Raw genomic sequence first — 18395 nt, 5'->3', positions numbered from 1 at the left:
GATAGCAGATGGCCAAACTTGCAGCTGAATTTGCATGCCAGAGAAAATTAAAAGCTAGCTGTCCATACCGGGATGCCAAGAGGCAAATTATTAGCCCCTTCATTCTGTGACTCTTTCAAAAAGGTTTCAGGTATTCTCGTCTTTCTTTTCCAGACCCAGCCACAGGGGTGTGAGAGGTGTTCTGTTGGTGACCCCCACATGATCCTGGAGAAGAATTCTGACTCTCTCTCTTTCTATGCCTCCCCTCTCTTTCAGTGCACGGCTTCCTGTGGAGGTGGCCTTCAGAAGAGGGCTGTCCGTTGTGTCTCCTCAGAGAACAATAAAACAGAAGACCAAGTCCAGTGCCTGTGTGATCATGAGCCCAGACCCCCAGAATTCCAAAAATGTAACCAGCAGGCTTGCAGGAAGACTACCGGTGGGTAAATGCTTTGCTTAGGCTTTGGGGAAGAGAGATTTTCACAAATACATTTTTTCACATAATTATTGCTCAATTACTGAGCAGAGAATCTTTGTGCTTTAGCGACAGTAATACTTTGGGCCACCCAGTTCTCCTGAGACCAAGCCATCTGATTTAGGGAGGTTTTACTGTAATTCCTTGAGGGATTATTGCATCTATTTTCCTTATCTGAAAGCCCATTTACACTGACGTAATAGAATGCAGATGAGAATCACTGCTATTTATTCAAAGATTTGTGAGAGATTCTCCAGTCTCTCCTGCTCTCAGAGAAAATATGGAGCAACAAAATTCAGAATCCATTCCTGTTTCAATCCTAACGCAATGGGAAATACTAACTCACTTCTAGGATTGTAATCCTGCGAATGTGTAAATTATGTCCTTCAGATTTCAGTAGACCCTTTTTTTAACCACTCTATTTTTTAAATTAACTTACTGTCAAATTGCTTCAGGCATAAAATTACCTCAGTGATAAAGATTTTTTAAACATATAAATTACAACAAATAATGGCATACAGTATTTTTAAGCATCTCCTTTGATTCTTAAAAGGAAACGTTCTTGTCAGAAAAAGTCATAAATTGAAAATAAGATTTTAGGGCTTGAAGGGATCTAAGGGCATATTTAGTCCAAAAATCCTCATTTTAGGAATGAGGACTCTGAGGGTCCAAGAGGAAAAGTGACTCACTGAAGGACAGCCAGCGTGTTAGTGGTAAACCCAACCAGTGAGCAGATCTCCTGATGCCCATCAATACCGGACTGGGTACCTGACTCAATGACTTTGGTGCTGGGGAGCCACTAGGGAATAAGGACTGTGCATTATGTGCCAGGAACACTGTAAGCATGTTGCACATGTATGTTAATGCACTCCATCCTCACAACAACCTGTTGAAGTTATTTGCTGTTTTTATATCCTTCCTTTGACAGGCACAGAGAATTTATGTATTTTGCCCAAGGTCATCTGACTGCAAAGTGAAGGCTTAGGAATTGAACCCAGATAGTTGGTTCCTGAGGCCCCAGGCATGACCACTGCCCTGAAGGCCTCCCACAGGCAAAGTCCTGCCAAGAGAGGGGTGATTGTGCTGGTCTCGGTCCCAGGTACATTGCAGGTTTTATAATCAATCCTTACAGCTACACTGTAAGGTCCATGGTTATTTTTCCAGTTTTTAGATGATTAAATTGAGACTGAAGGAGGTGCAGCAACCTCTCTGGGTAGGTTAGGCTACCATGACTCAGTTCTATGTTAGTTGGATCCAAAGCCTACCCTCTTTCCACTCAGCTTCACTACCCTTCGAGCAATTTATCATCAAAGCCAGGGGTTGGCAAACTATGGTCCATGCCCCAAACTGGCGTATTGTGTATTTTGTATGGCCATGAGTACAGCCATGCTCATGTTCATTATTTTTATCAGCTACGGCTGCTTTCCCACTACAAAGGCAGAGTATGTAGCCTCTTGGCCCACAGAGCCTCACAGATTTACCACAGAGCCTCACAGATTTACCTTCTCACTTTTTATAGAAAATTTGTCAAGGTGGTATAAGACAGTTTTCTAGAAGGGCAAGCAACCAGACTTTTCCATGCCTGCTATCACATACACCCAGGTAAGTGCGTTGGAGGCAATTATCTAGCCATCATTTTGGATTTAAGCCATTTGGGTGATTCTTCAATTGGTCTGTGGACGTTCCAGATCCTTTGCTTCCCCTCCTCACCCCTTCACATTGCCCTCCTTTGAACCAGCCCAGAACATTTTCGTGCCTCACCTAATGTGTATAGGGCAGAAAGAGCAGCACAGACTTCCAATTTTAGTTTTGTCACATACTAGAAATAAGTAGGCACTTTTCCTGGGGCCTTTGACTATGTGTTGAAACTCATAAGTGGGAGTTGGGATTTAGTGTCCAACTATCCCTCCATTTACTTCCTACAGAACATCCAAACTGCAAGAAGTTGTCAGGTGAGCAAGTTCAATAAATGGCAGCTCACCATTGGACACAGATTGCGGGTCAGGGATAATGGTCTTGAATGATTATATCCACACATAAAACTTGGGAACAATTAAGATAATATTTAAAAATTCAGAAAATCTGCAGAGATGACAATGTCAAGGCTCAGGCGAGCTGATTGAGTTGCTCTAGATAAGTGATCAGCTCTGAGATGGGAAGTCAATGCAAATTCCTCTGACATTTTGCTCCAATATGATCTGGATGAAGATTTTGGGGATAGATGGGGAATGTGCTCACCTGCCTACATTATCCTCTCTCCTTCACCCTTCTTCTCTCCCTCCACTCTCCCTTCTCCTTTCCTCTCTTTTCTTTTTTCTTTTTGTCTCATTTTCTTCCCTCTTTCCTTCCCTAACAAAAAATAAAATAAAATAATAAAGCCACTTCATTTAAAAATAAAATAAAATTTCAGAAATTTTAGTACTGGAGGCATCAAAATACCTTTGAGAAATGTCCTTTCCAGGCCATGTTTCTACTGTGGACTTCTGACTTGGGGAGGCAGGGTGGTCATCCCAAGGGACAAAACTACAAGTTAGGCTTCTCATTTTTGCTGCTTATTAATGAAACCTGCTTCATACATTCATCAGACGGTTTCTGACGCCTCTCCAGGGGTAGGCACCACTTGAATGCCAGTGTAAGAGCACTTCCTGCCACAGTGGGACTGATCTTCTAATAGGGAGGCTGATGGTCAACAAGTGTCTCAGGACTGTCTTAGTAAAGTGCCCCAAACTCAGAGGTTTAACACAACAGAACTTTAATCCCCCTGGAGGACAGAAGTCTGAGAGCAAGTGTTGGCATAGACATGCTCCCTCTGAAGTCTCTGGGGAAGCATTGCTCCTTGCGTCTTCTAGCTTCTGGTGGCTGCCAGTGATATTTGGCATGCCTTGGCTTACAGCTGCAGCAATTCAGTCTCTGTCCCTCTCATCATATAGCAGCCTCCCTCTGTCCATCTCTGGGTCCAAATTTCCTTCTTATAAGGACCCCAGTCATATTGGATTAGGGCCCATTAGGGCTCAGCTTCTTTGGGTCGCTATACAACCTTATGACAATTGATTCTTGAGAGGAATGGTTTGAAGGCACTGTTGACCATTTGCTTGTGGTTCTTCAACTTCTCATCTTAACTAATCACTTCTTCATAGACCCTATTTCAAAAGAGATTCACATTCATGGGTCTGAGGATTAGGACTTGAACACATCTTTTTGGGGGAAAACAACTCAACCCATAACCACAAGAAAAAAAATGCAGTTATATAGTATATTGTCAGATAGTAGTAATTGCTATAAAGAAAAATAAAGCAGATAAGGGATTAGAGAGCAGCACGAGAAGGTCAGTTTAGGTAGAATGACAAGTAAAGACCTTACTAAAGAGGTGATGTTTAAGCTAATACCAAAATAAAATGAGGGAATATGATACAAAGGTTTCTGGGAGAAGAGCTTTCTGAGCTATAGGAACAGCACCTGCAAGGCCCTTAGGCAGGAGTGGGTTTGACACCTTCAGGAAACAGCAGTGAATCCATGTCCATAGCACAGCTAACATGAAGTGGTAGTGAAAAGACATCACTGGAAGCAGAAGTCCAGTTGTGAAGGGCCGCCTTGTTGTTCACAGTTAAGACTTTGAATTGCATTGAAATTGAGTTGCAAAGCCAGTGGATGGATTTTTAGTGATAGAATGGCATGATCTGATGTTCATTTGGGGGGGGGGGGGAAGGCACATGGTCTGGAAATTGAACCTGGGTCTCCCACATGGAAGGTGAGCATTCTGCCACTGAACCACCCATGCACCCTGATGTTCATTTTTAAGTGTCCATCCAATTGCTTTGTGAAAAAAATTCCTTTTGGGTAGAACTCATTTGGCAGCACAGGGAAAAGATAGAGAGCCTTTGTAGCCAATTAGGAGAGAGGTGGCAATGCCCACCCTGGATTACGATGGTGGCTTGACATCTCTTGCACATGCATGATCATTCCACCACAAAGTAGTGCACCTTCCTCTCATGTTCTCACCAGCAAGCTCAGTATATTTGGGCTGCTCTACAACCTCGTGACAATAGATTCTTGAGAGGAATCGTTTGAAGGCACTGTTGACTATTTGTTTGTGATTCTTCAACCTTAACCCTAAGTTAACAAAAGTTCAAGAAAATCATCTACTACCCCCTCCCACAGTGGACCAGTATGTAAAAGAGCCATCTCTACAGTGTAAAAGCTGGCGCTGAGGGCACTGACCGCTGTGTTGATCAGATGGCCTCTATCAGGCTCTTCTTTGGATGGCAGTACAGAGTAGAATCTAGCCCTGAGCTGGGGAAAGAATAGAGAGGCATAAAAATAATAGACTTTTGTTTTATAGCTGAGAGGGGCTTTAATGTATCATCCAGTCTGTTTCTCTCAATTTAGGCAGCCACACGTGAGTGTTGGTCCAGAAGATTTCTGGTTGTCCTGGCAGTTATCCATAGCTCCACTGTGGTAGGTCAGGTTCCCCAGAAGCAGATCCTGAAGTGAAGACTCAGGTGCAGGTGATTCATTAAGGAAGTGCTCACAGGGAAGACCACTAAGGGAGTGGGGGGAGCAGGACAGGGCAGGGGAGAAAGCACAGTCCAGGTACCATCTCGTGCGCAGCCCTGTGGAGGATAGCCTAGTCCCCAAGGAGGGTTCTGGAGTGTGAATTATGCCTCATAGTTGTCCAATCCTGAGGCCAGCAAGCTTGACTTTCAAACTCCAACACTCCTTTACTCTTGACCAAGGGCTATCCGAGGGGCACTGAAGTTGCAGCATTTAAAGCTCTCTATGCGGAGGAACAAAGTAGTCCTGGTAGTCTGCAGGCAGCCCTGCAAGACAAGCTAGGGTCTCTAGGTATTAGAGGTTGAAGAATATGGAAGCTGGGGAATCCGCAGGGTTTGACAAAAAGAATCCAAAGCTGGAACACCATGGTCTACTCCTTTCACCTTTCACTTTCAAAAGTGCCCCAATTTGGGTAAATTATGTGATCATCTTACTCATTTTAAATGTGTTAGACAGCAGCCAAGAGAGTTTAAGTGTAATGTTTATGATTATATGGCGGGAAGAATATATGTCAGAGCCAGAATGCCAAGCCAAGTCTCCTGATTTCTGGACTAGCATTCTTTTCCGATGCCAAACATCCTCAGAAGTAGAAAGAATCCAGAGTTGGGAATCAGACAGCAATAAGTTTCTATCCCCAAACAGCCACACCTATGAGACCTTGACAATCTCCAAGCTTCAGTTTACTCTTGGGCGTAAAGAGAATAATAACACAGCCTTATAGGGTTGTGAAGGTTTTTAATACTATGTAGAAAATGCCTCATACTTAAAAAGGAAAAAAACTCCATCACCAAACAGCTCAGTTACCTACTTTGGACAATTCACTTCATCTCAATACAGTGCAATTTCCTTGTCCATAAATTAGTGGATGCAATCATGGACTCTAATGTCCATTCCACTGCTATTTTGGTCTTCAGTAACAAATGAGATTTCTAAAATAAAATAAATTGCTGGAGAATTTTATTTTGATCAGTCATAATGTAGAGAATTCCTCATGTAGCTGGGTCCCAGTAACTGGGATCTAGAGGGTAAGAATGAATTTACTCGGTCCATAATTAGGTGAACTGATGGTGAGATATCAACTAAGGATCCTGCTACTCCTGAAAAAACAATGCATTGTTAGTACATAGTGGTAGTCTTTTCCAAAGATTCTTACAGATAATGGTAGTGAAACATGTTGTGTGTTAATCTCGTCCTTTCCTGCTTTTGAGTACAAGGGCAGTATTGGATGGAATCTGATGTTAATGTTAATATCCTGAGATGATTTTTCCTAGGTGTTATTTGTTCAACAAACATTTGTTGAGTGCTCATTATGTGCTGGACACAAAGTCGAACAGAAAACAGGATAACAAACCACTAAGAGTCACAATGAGAAGGGAGTTTCTGGGAAAGGACATCAAACCTAAGAGAGAAAGCAGGGAAGGCCTCATGAAATGAAGGATGAGCAGAAAGGTCATGCAAGAGGTTTCTGTTTCTTAAATAACCAAGAAGAAAAGCCTGGCATGACACATAAATCTAACTCAAATACAAAGTTCAAGGGAAGTTAGGAAATGATGTGGCCGAAGAGTAAGCTGAATCTCCAGCCTCACCCCAAACATACCAAATCAAAATCTGCATTTAAACAAGAACCACAGGTGATTCGAATACACATAGTAATTTGAGAGGCATCCTGTTCTGGACTAAGGGGCCAATTCAAGACCCCTTTTCATTTCATCTCGTCACCTACTATGGCCGATGTTTAAAATCTACTGTAGGATGAAACTATGGAATCCCTCTGTGTTGTCTTGTTTTTTGTATTATTGAAGCAACAACCTAGTCCTATGGGTTAAGCCTAGTTTTATGAGTTGTTATTTTTTAATTACATGTAGGTTGCCTTAACTGTCATCTTGCTGGGCAAAGCAATCTTCAACAAAAATCAAAACTAGGTGTTCTAAATGTTAAAATAAATTTAGTTTGAAATGCTAGTGGTAAATGAGAGCCAGGGGTAAGGGGTATGGTATGTATAATCTTTTTTTTTTTCTCTGTTATCATTTTTTTCTTTTTCTGTTGTCTTTTTATTTCTTTTTCTAAATCGATGCAAATGTTCTAAGAAATGATGAATATGCAACTATGTGATGATATTAAGAATTACTGATTGTATATGTAGAATGGAATGATATCTTAATGTTTTGTTTGTTAATTTTTTTAATCAATTAAAAAAGTTAAAGAAAAAAAAACTAGGTGTTCTAGTTTGCTAGCTGCCGGAATGCAATATACCAGAAACAGAATAACTTTCAAAAAGGGGAATTTAATAAGTGGCTAGTTTATAGTTCTGAGGCTGAGAAAATGTCCCAATTAAAACAAGTCTATAGAAATGTCCAATTTAAGGCATCCAAGGAAAGATAGCTTGGTTCAAGAGGGCTGATGAAGTTCAGGGTTTCTCTCTCAAGTGGAAGGGCATATGGTGAACATAGTCAGAGTTTCTCTCTCATCTGGAAAGGCACATGGTGAACACAGTCAGGGTTCCTCTCTCATCTGGAAGGGCATATGTCAAACAGCATCATCTGGTAGCTTCTTCTCCTGGCTTCCTCTTTCATGAAGCATCCCAGGAGGCATTTTCCATCTTCATCTCCAATGGTCACTGGCTGGTGGACTCTGCTTCTCGTGGCTATGTCATTCTGCTCTGCTGTCTCTGAATCTCTCATTCTCCAAAATGTTTCCTCTTTTATAGGACTTCAGAAACTAATCAAGACCCACCAGAATGGGTGGAGACATGTCGATACCTAATCCAGTTTAACAATTACTCTCAGTTACATCATATCTCCAGGGAGATAATCTAATTACAGTTTCAAACAAACAATGCTGAATAGGGATTAGAAGAAATGCTGCCTTTACAAAATGGAATTAGGATTAAAACATGGCTTTTCTAGGGTGCATACATCATTTCAAACAAGCACACTAGGTTAAGTGCATACCTGGTATTTTTAATTTTGAAATCTCATACTAAGAGATGGTGACTAACAGTTGGCTGGCAGTCAATGCAAAAATGAATTCCATTCACCAACAATTATCAGAGCAACAAAAGTTAATTACTAGCTTCTCCTGAAGGCAAAATGAGTCTTACTCACATAGAAGCAACATCAAAGAGAACCTGCAAGAAATTCCTTGATTTAAGAAGCTAACCATCCACCATAACCCCTGTACCCTCTAAAATGCTTTGCAAATAAATCATTCAGCCAGCTATAAGAAGAAATATACCCCATATGTCCATCTGCAAACTTGGGTATGAATTCTTATAGGCGTTCTTTTCTCCAGGTCATTTTACTCTTTTAGGTTCCATCTGAATTTTTAATAATTTAAAATCTGTATTGGCACTACCATTTCTAGAGGAAGAGCTGTCAAACCTTTTTCTAAGTATCTGGGTCAAAAGAAACCATCAAGCAAATTGACTGGAAATATTTACTGATTATCATGAAAGTATCTAGGCATTATATTCTATCAACTTTTTTAAAAAGACTTATGTATACTATTTCTAAGACTGTTTTCTTTATTTGAGGGGTTAAGAAGGCAAGAGAAAGAACAGGGAAAGTAATAGGGATAGAATTTAGACACAGTGTTAATACAATCTGAGTCTGTAAATTTTCTATTGAGGGATATTCTTCAGGTAAATAGGATTTCACTCATCCATTTAGTCAACAAATGTTGATAGCAAGATATATCTCAGACAAGTGCTAAAATTTAAGGGTACAGGAATGAGTAAGAACCAGACCCTGGCCTCAAGGACCCCAAAATCTTTGGGAAATTTTATTTGTCAATAACATTGACATCATTTTTCAGCTTCCTATTGTGGGAAAAAATATTATCCTTTGAACCTAGCCACAGCTGACATCTAGGGAGCAGGCATATAATTTTCCCTTTAAATGTCCAAGTGTGGTTGCTATTGAACAAGCAGAGGCAAATTGGGATCTCCTCTCCAAACTGCCCCTAATTATCAACATTGTGTGTACTTCAGGGCTACCATCCAGTAAGCTGATGAACACAACAAGCCTTCATTGTTTGAAAATAATAGAAAGAACTGAAGTAATTAAGTCCTCCCATCATGGGCTCATGGTCATTGTCAAAATGAGCTTCTGAACATAGGCTCCCAATATAGGCCATCAATGTCCACCAACCCCCCCCCCCCCCCCTTCTAGTCCTCCACTCTCAAACAGTGAGGACCACAGAACTCGGCATGTTTCCAGGGCTCTAAGGACCATTTAAAAGCATGATTAGTGATCTCACGGCTCCCAAAATCAGGCAAGGAACCCAGGCTGGGGTGAGCCTCTTTCCATCATGTAGGCATTGACCTAACCTGATGAGTAGGGACCTCTATGTTGAGCAAATAAAGATAGATGTTCTGGGCAGGCGAGACCCCATCAACAGTACGAAAGTTTCATTCTCTTGGTAGCAGAACTTTAGAGGAACTGAGACAGCATTCAAAATTCTAGTGCAGCTGTCTACATACCAGCAATGTTAAACCGGGTTAGTTACTTAGCTTCTCTGGAACCCTCAGTTTTTTCTCTATAAAAGGAGGATACTAGAAGGACAAACAAGTAAAACCCTGTGAGGATCAAACAAAATAATATACAATGTGTCAAGTGCTTTGCCTAGGAAGTGGTAAATGCTTAGTTAATTTATTCTATGTTGTTATTATTGACAAGGGGAATTGGTTTTAAAGACTTTAGGGCCTCTAAGAAGCATTTTTATTTATTTATTTTTTTTGCATGGGCAGGTACAGGGAATCGAGCCCAGGTCTCCAGCACAGCAGGCAAGACTTCTGCCACTGAGCCACAGGTGCACTGCCTGAAACACGCTTTATAATGGCACACACCACTGAGAGAGATCACACTTTAGCCCTCAGGCAAAAAAGGCTCAAGCACGCTTCAGAGAACAGTTTGGATAAAGCATGAGTGTGATATACATAGCATCCCCTACCTGGCAAAAGATTGACCTCCCTCCTGCATTCCCCTCAGGCATCCCTACCCCTAGCTTCCTGACAGCACCCTGAGCTTGGGCTGCTATAAAGTTAAATGCTGCTCACCTCAGTGCATATTGTTTTGAGAAAAGAGCACATACCCAGATGTTTTCCCAAAAGTTGCACGCAAGCCTCTGGCGTTCAGCCACCTTTGTCTCTCAGCCCTAAATAATCTAAATAACCTAAATAATAGGTGAGGATATGCGAACTTCTTGTCAGTCTCATTGTCTATCACAAGATAACTGCAGCTTTCTCTACTTAAGTTCCCCTAATAAATGCCTAATGACTGATCACCCTGGCATTTAGTGCCTCTTTCTTCTGAATCTCAGCAGGCCCCATTGTGGGGTGGCTTCGGGCAGTCCTGGCTGTGTCTCCCCTATTTCTTCTTTTGGGGTGATTCCTGCTGCTCGTTCAGTGGGATGCAGCAAGAATGGTGCCATATTTGAGCAAGTGGTACAATGATAGTGCAATTTTGGAGATTGGGACAGAAAGGAGCTATATGGACCAGCCAGGCCAAAAGTGGCTGGTAGAGAGGGGATAGAAACTCAACTTTCATACTTCCTCTGTTTCTTCCTTCCTTGTAGCAACCCCAGAGCCCTCATTCATATACTTGAGGATGTGGGGAAAAAAGCTACTCCAGATGCACCTTTCCATTTGCCACCCACAAGAGCTTCAACAGAGGCTGGCTAATAAACTGGGTGGGCCTGTAATACTTGAGCTATGCAGGGCTCTGTTCCAAAGCCAGAACCCTGGGAAGGAAGCCTTGCCATGTTCTGTACTATAGCTCACATGATGCGTGGCCCAGACCCCACAGACATAGTCAGAGATAGTAGGACAGGGAGATGAAGAGCTCAAGGGGATATTCCACAATAGGAAAGCTTTGTCAGAACATGTAATCTTTCTGAACTTTCAGCACAGGTAAGAAAGTTTCCTGAGAGATTTTAGGCGATACTGAGTTTACATTAGGCTTTAATAAGAGGCCTGAAGGAAAGATTATGTAATTGAAGTCGGAGGCTCTGGGTATAAGAAGCGTTATGTTCACTATTCTTAAATGCATGTAAGACAAAATGGGATTCTGGCAAGGTACAGTCAAGAGAATGATGAGTTCTAAAAAGATACAAAGCATACTTTGTCTTATTTATCTGCAGATGAAGAACACATAGAGGGAGGAAAACACTATTCCATATTACTTTAATTTCTGTGTTTGCTGACAGTTCTATTTACAAGGGACAGGGACCTTCTATGAATGTGCTTTTTCTCAGGGCTATTCAAAAATCTTTTCTTTGTAAAGAAAAAAGACAACCAAAGCTCTGAGCCACCCTCAAGCAAGGTTTGAAACAATTTCACTTTCTGTAAGAAAAATCTGTTATTGGGCCATCTTGGATTCCTTCCAGACCGGGGATGTTTGGTCTTGTATAGTCTCAGTGCATCCACAGGATGTGTATATGGGAGGTTCCTAAGCCATCTCATCTAACCTCACTCCCTTCATATCTAAGGAAAGCAAGGGCCAAAGAAAGGGGACTTAGTTGCCCATAAGCAGTTAGAGTAGAACAAGAATCAGAACCCAGGTAACTAACTACTTGCTTGCCTTGAGAGTTATTTATGTGTCTTATGCCTTCACCTACACAGTATGCTTCTTTATACATCTTTGTGTCTTACCTATACAATTAAAAAAAGGCATAGATTGATTTTTAAAAAGTATGATAGATAAAAATACAGTAAAATCTTCCTGTATTCAGATCCTGGCTGTGCTATTTAGCTAGAAAACCTTGAGTAATTCTTAACTTCTAACACTTATTTTCTTCCTGAGTAAAGTGGAGAGAGCAGTGGTATTGGCCTTATAGGATTGCCATGAAGTCTATTGAAGTGATCATGTAAAGCATTGTATTCAACTATTGCCATAAAAATACTACAGAGCAAACCACCCCTAAACGCCAGGGCTAAAACAACAATCCAACAATTGTGTATTCCTGCTCAGCCTCTGCAGGTCAGCTGGGATTCAGTTGATCTTGCCTAGCCTTGGTTGGCCTTGGTTTCACTCTGTAGGTTGGGTCTGAGTCTGTTCCACAATGTTTCTCATCTCCAGGGGCCATACAAGGCAAGTTCTTCTCACAATGATTGCACAAGTGCATCAGCGCAGGCCCATCCTCACCAGCACATTCTAAGGTTCTGTAGGATTCCCATCTGCTACCATCCTATTTTAGTTTGTTACAGCTGATGAAATGCAACATACCAGAAATGGGTTGGCTTTCACAATGGGGATTTATTAACTTACAAGCTTACAATTCTTAGGCTGTGAAAAATGTCTAAATTAAGGCATCAGCAGGCAATGCTTTCTCCCTGAAGACTGGCTACGGTGATCCTCAGCTCCTCTGCCACATGGCATCTCCTGGTCCTCCTTGCCCAGGTTTTGCTGCTTTCAGCTTCTGGCTTTTTCTCTCTCAGCTTCTCTCTATTGTTGCTTCTGTGTCCTCTCGCAGCTGTTCTGGCTTTTCTGTCTGAGCTTCTCTGGGGCTTCTTTCTGTGTTTTCTCTTATAAAAGGACTCCGGTAAGTACACCCCTTGGAAAGGACTCCATCGCACCCTGAATGAGGTGAGTCATGTCTCAAGTTAAGACCCGACTCACCAAAAGACCCCACTGACAATGGGTCCACACCCATGGGAATGGATTAGCTTTAAGAACATGCTGTTTAGGGGTACAAAAAGGTTCACACCATCACACATCCTGCTGTCCAAAGCAAGTCATATGGTTGGGCCCAAAGTCAAGGAATGGGGAAGTGTTCTTCACCCACCAGATAAGAGCCAAAAAGTAAAATATTATACTACATGGGAGGGAAGAATTGGGGCTGATCATTTGGTTTCACACAAGCACTTTGCACAGTGTCTGTTAAATAGCAATGTTCAGTGAATATCAGTCACAAATATGAACTGTTAGGGAGTCTTTCTTACCTTAACAGACATTGTATCCTATAAAGTATAATCTTTTGCTTTTTTTTTCTTCTTTTCTCTTCCCACAGATTTACACTGTGCCAAGGACAAGTTATCAGCCAGTTTCTGCCAGACACTAAAAGCCATGAAAAAATGTTCCATGCCCACTGTGAGGGCCCAGTGCTGCCTCTCCTGTCTGCAGACACACATCCCCCACATCCAAAGGCAAAGACCAGAGTCACTCAAAACTTCCAAATCACTCTAAGTCCAGAGAAAGCCACCATCCTCCAAGACTGCAGCAGCTTGCTGATCACAACGTGCTCCAGCCCCAGAGGCCACTTCACTGAGATTTCAGTTTGTGTATTTCAAGTCCAAAAAGAAAAAAATCCCATTGTGTTCCTTTAGCCTCAAAATGTCCATCACAAGAGGCATGGGTCTGTAATATCTTGCTGCCCCTTGAAGCAAAGGTGAATGATCCTGGAGAATCAGGTACTTCTTGGGATTAGCTCCTGGGAAAGGTACCAGATCAGGCAGATCTGGAAAGAGATGTCTTTTTCTTTTTCTCCCCTAAAAGATGAAAACAAAGACCATATTTTCCCCACACTACCTCAAGAGTATCAGGAAACAGAGCCACACTTATCCAGGGGACAGATCATCTTGTGAATTTGCTTTAGTGAAGTCATCTTTTTCCCCACTTTGCTTGGGACAGCTGCTGTTTAAAATGCCACGGAGGGGCTTTTAGGAACATTCTTTTCATTCATCCATCCAGAGGACCACTCTCTTCACCTAGTAATCGACTAGGGCAGGAAGGGAAAGTGCTGGTTATGTGCCTTAATCCCTGTAGGACACTATGTCTGGGCTCTTTCAAGTCTTGTCCTTACCTTGAGACAGTAGAGTAAGAGGAAATAGACAGGAGCTGTAGCCTCAAGAACTTGGGTTAGTTACACAGGAAACATTTCTGGCTCAAGGATAATTTCTATAAAAACTTTTAAAAGCCAAAAGAACAGAAAACAATTTCCTGCTAGTTTAATGTAGGACATGTGGAGTTTATTAGTCCCACCTTCCTGGTAAATTCCTCCTCCTTGGCAGAAAAGTGAACCAGTCTTCCTGTCTGATTTTCCCTTTCCTGCACATTCCCTGCCTGAGCCCTGAATTCAAGTCTGGCAGGTCATTTTGCTGCAGGGGCTTTATGCACGCAGGCTGCCACAGCCAGCCCTGTAACTGCAACCTGCCCTCACACCTTCCACACTAGAAAGTGGGGCTCTAGACTGAAATGTTTCAGAAGACTATGTAAATTGTGTTAGATACAGAAAACACCATACAAATTTCTAGTCTAGAGAAAACACTTCTAAAAATAGAGGTAAACATGATCTTCTCAGTGCATCATGCATGCAGTTACTTTTAAGGATGAAGTGAGTGAGGGGAGTCCCAAAAACTGAATTAAAATTTAGAGTACTTATTCTGGGTGTTTTCTACATCCATCAGAACTCAGGATAGGCTGTGGCTTCAAATTCAGGACAAATTTCCAGGTAAAGTGGTTTCTAAGAGAAAGTGCTTACAAGAACTGAATCTGGGAGGAAAAGGGTGAGGCAGTTCAGTGGTTAAGTCCCCAAGGGGACAAAGTCCTCAGGACCAGTGATTATCAGAGGGGAATCAGGAGAGTGATCTTCAAATAATGGGCAGCTCATTCAGATTCATCCACAAATACACTTAATATTCAGCAAAAGCACAATATCCCACATCGCCCTTTAATTATCTATCCATTTAGTAGAATGGTGCTATTGAAAAATGGTGCTAATATCTAGATGGTGGCAGAACTAATATAAACATGTAGATACATGTCAAGTGGGTATGTATATGTGAAACTCTATGTATACATCCCCTGTTAAATGTGCAATGGTGTTGCTGGCCAATGCCAGTTCTATTGCTTTGATACCATGAGCTTAAATTTTATATTATATGCTTTTTACTTTTACATACCATTAATGTGTATTACTCTGAATAATTCCTGTGGAAAATGGAACACTGGCATTGGGATGAAATTCTAGGTAAACCAGAAATAAGATGAAAGAAGAAATTTATCTAAGACCCCAGGAATTCATTTCTAGGCAATAAATACACTCTTGTATTTTCTATCTTTAAATATAAACTTTGCTGGGCTCTGACAATCTCTGGTGACATAATAGCTTTAGAGAATAGAAGATAATTAAATTGTCAGTGACATAAGTGGAGGATAACCTGATTTTTTCTAATGAATCAATTTGTAAAGATGTGTTTGATGTGCAAAAAGCGTAGGCTTTTGGGGGGATTAACTGAGTAAGGCAGATTGATCTAACTTAACCTGGTGCTATAATATCAGAGTCAAATACAGATAATCAGAGACCTGGACATGACCAGGCTTACAAAACTCAGGAACAAACTCAGATTCCTACTGACCTCAGCAAACTAGACCAGATTTGCCAATATGCAGAATTGATTACACTGTCTCTGACCCCAGGGGGTGGAAAAGATGGTAGGCATGGTGGGAGGGAGGGTCTGGCCAGCTGTTCCCTTCTCGGCATTTCTCCAGTTTCGCAAAGGTAGAAAGCTGCCCCCTAATTATGATTCATGGACATGCACTTACCCTGTTGAGGTTCTGTTGTGAAAGTTGTGAGACATTCAAGTGTCACTATGGATTCCAAGATAAAGAGAGTCCTTGTTCTAGGAATTATCTGACAGCCTAGATGGTGTCTGACAGTCACTCAACTATGAGTCTTGGGTTTTGACATATTTCTGCACTTGCGATATGAGAGGGGCCTCAGATGAACAGGGAGAATCTGAAGAAAAGAACCGGAGCGGCATCTTCCCCATTTCTTTGATGCTCACAGGCATCACATACAGCAAGTTGCTGGTTTACTTCATCCAGGTTCGCCTTTCTTCTCCACCTTGAATGATCAAGTGATAAATGTGGTAAGAGACACTGGATACACATCTACCACGGACCAGAGAGGACTGCCATGGGACCTGGTGCTTAAATACATTTTGGTTCCATAAGTCAGTCTGGTTTACATTGCTTTTCCCAGTTGCAGAATTAGCTCTTCACTGAGAAGTTGTGGGTTAACTTAATTCTTGGACATCAAAGCATAATTAAACACACTATGAGAGAAAAATATTTCAAGAAACTTAATAATGAATATTTTCTAAACCAGGAAGTAATTTTATTATACAACGAATTGCCTTTTTTGTAGGAATGATTTGTTTTGCAAAAGAGTTTTTTAAACAAGAGCCCACTTCCATCCAGTCTCCTAAAATATCAAGTCTCTTCTAGCATCCAAATTATGTCAGTGTAATGCTTCCAGATATTCAGCATGCAGAGAATGCAATTTATAACCTTCGTCAAGTGTCTGAAATGCAATTTGAGGGATTATATTGTTTCAGACCATAATTTCCCATTCAATCATCTAAAGTCCTCCAGACTCTGAAATCTACACATTGCTACCACAGAGATTGCAAGTCTTAGTTCTTCTCCTTTCTGATTTAAGGGTAATCCCTGAGACAGTTATCTGGGATTCACTGCACATCGATTCACTTTCAGGGGAGGGATTATACGAAATGAACTTCCTGGTGCTACAACATAGCCATCATGTTTTTTGCTAATCTTGTTGTTGGTATTGCTAATTCAAATATTATTATTGTTGATATTTTTAGTATTATTATTATTATTTTAAGTTATGTCATTAAAAAAAAAACATGGCTGAGGAAACACAATTCTACTTATCATTGTCCTCCAATGTAGTTGTAAGACAAACATAGGTCAACCTGTTGTCCTGCCTGCATCTCTGTGCTGCTTTGCCAATACCCTTTCCCCAGCCTCCTTAAGGGGTACTTCATTGGGGTCCTCTATGTTTAAAACCAAACTGTAACCATAGCCTGCCTTTGTGTGGCATCAATAAACAGCCAAACTCATTGATGTTTCCATGTAATTCATTTCTTCCTGCTGTGAGACATCCACCCCCCACCCATGTTACCCTGGGGTTTAGCAACCTGGAGGATGCTGTCCATTTCTTTATCTCATGCTCCTTCCATATTCCCTCCTACTCCTCCCCTAGATCAGCACAGTACCAGATGGGTCACATCCCAGGTGAAATAGAATTTAGGTCCCTTCTCATGAATGATTAGATAACGGATGCAATCAACCAAATGATAATTGGAAGTGATGCTCAAAATTCCTAAACCATATGGATACAATATAATCAGAACTGCAGCTTACAGCATTACCTACTCCTCATCTATTCAAAGTGTAGACATAATGCTGAAAAGAAAGTAGCCCACTTCAACAGAAATTTGCTTTGGAAATCCAACCTTTTTTCAAAGAAGGTGCATTTCACAGTAAGTGCAACCAGAAAAGACAGAATTTGGACATCTGGAGATGAACTCAACACATGGAATGAGTAGAAGCTTTGAGTCAGGGAAGAGCCAGGCACATACAGGTGATCCCTAGAATGTCTAAGGGAGTAGTAAAAAACCAGGTTGTTGGTCTAGAAGGCATTACAGAGGGAATGCACACTTCCCTGCCCTGCTTGTGCCCTAAAAACTCCTCTCCACTAGGTAACTTTTTCTTATCCTGCAAAATTCAGCTCCAAAGCATCTTCCCCTGGAATGTCTACACTGACCCTGCCAGAAAGACTGAGTCACTTCTTTGCTCCTACTGTACATCTTCCACTAGAACTCAACTCGTGACAATTTGTCACCACCACCACCAGGGAGGATTTTGCAATGCTTGGAGACATTTTGGTTTCCACAATTGGAAGAATGCTAAAAATATCTAATAGGTAAATGCCAGGGATGCTGCTTAACATCTTGCAATTCACAGGACAGCCTCCCACAGCAAAGGATTATGACTAAAAAAAATTGGGAAGTTGGGAAACCCTGCACTAGAATACTTATCACCTCAGAGTGAGCAGCCACGATTCTGGGTTTAGGATTCTCACCCTAAAATTCAGACCTCACAAAAGGACACAGACCAGCTTAATGGTGGAAGGGAGGGATGATGATGCATACAAAATCTTGGATCAGTGCCTGGGGACTCAGGTGTCTCAATCCTACCACCAGGTGCAATAAATCAGAAACAAGTAAAATGGAAAAGTGACATGCTAGAGGTCTGTAATAATCTTTCTCTTCCAATTGGGGTTTCTAACCAAACTGAGAGTAGACCCAATCAGCCAGAACAAAATATCAGCTTTACTAATGGGAAGCTGACTAGGAGAGTGTGCTGGTTTGAAGCTGATATGTACCCCAGAAAAGCCATGTCCTTTTTCCTGATCCAATCTTGTGAGGGCAGCCATGTTTCTTTTAATCCAATATTTCGGTTTGGAAATTTTGATTGGACTATTTCCATGGAGCTATGACACCCAGTTTGGGTGGGACCTTTTGATTAGATGAAGATGTGACTACACTCATTCAAGGTGGGTCTTGATTTAATTTACTGGAGTCCTT

General features: G+C 41.5%; 1 protein-coding gene across 2 annotated transcripts in view; it reads left to right on the top strand.

The window, feature by feature from the left end:
• The window catches only part of ADAMTS12 (ADAM metallopeptidase with thrombospondin type 1 motif 12), a 415156-nt gene extending 398300 nt beyond the window's left edge, over window positions 1-16856 (top strand). For both annotated transcript variants that reach the window (XM_077116928.1, XM_077116929.1), the window contains 2 exons: window positions 256-415; window positions 13010-16856. In XM_077116928.1, coding sequence (XP_076973043.1) covers window positions 256-415; window positions 13010-13185 — 336 coding nt within the window. In that variant the 3' untranslated portion in view covers window positions 13186-16856. The remainder of the gene's footprint in view (window positions 1-255; window positions 416-13009) is intronic.
• The last annotated feature ends 1539 nt before the right edge of the window (window positions 16857-18395 follow it).

The sequence above is a fragment of the Tamandua tetradactyla genome, chromosome 9 (assembly GCF_023851605.1).
Source record: "Tamandua tetradactyla isolate mTamTet1 chromosome 9, mTamTet1.pri, whole genome shotgun sequence".
Classification (NCBI taxonomy): domain Eukaryota; kingdom Metazoa; phylum Chordata; class Mammalia; order Pilosa; family Myrmecophagidae; genus Tamandua; species Tamandua tetradactyla.
This window is presented reverse-complemented; position numbering and strand designations above follow the sequence as displayed.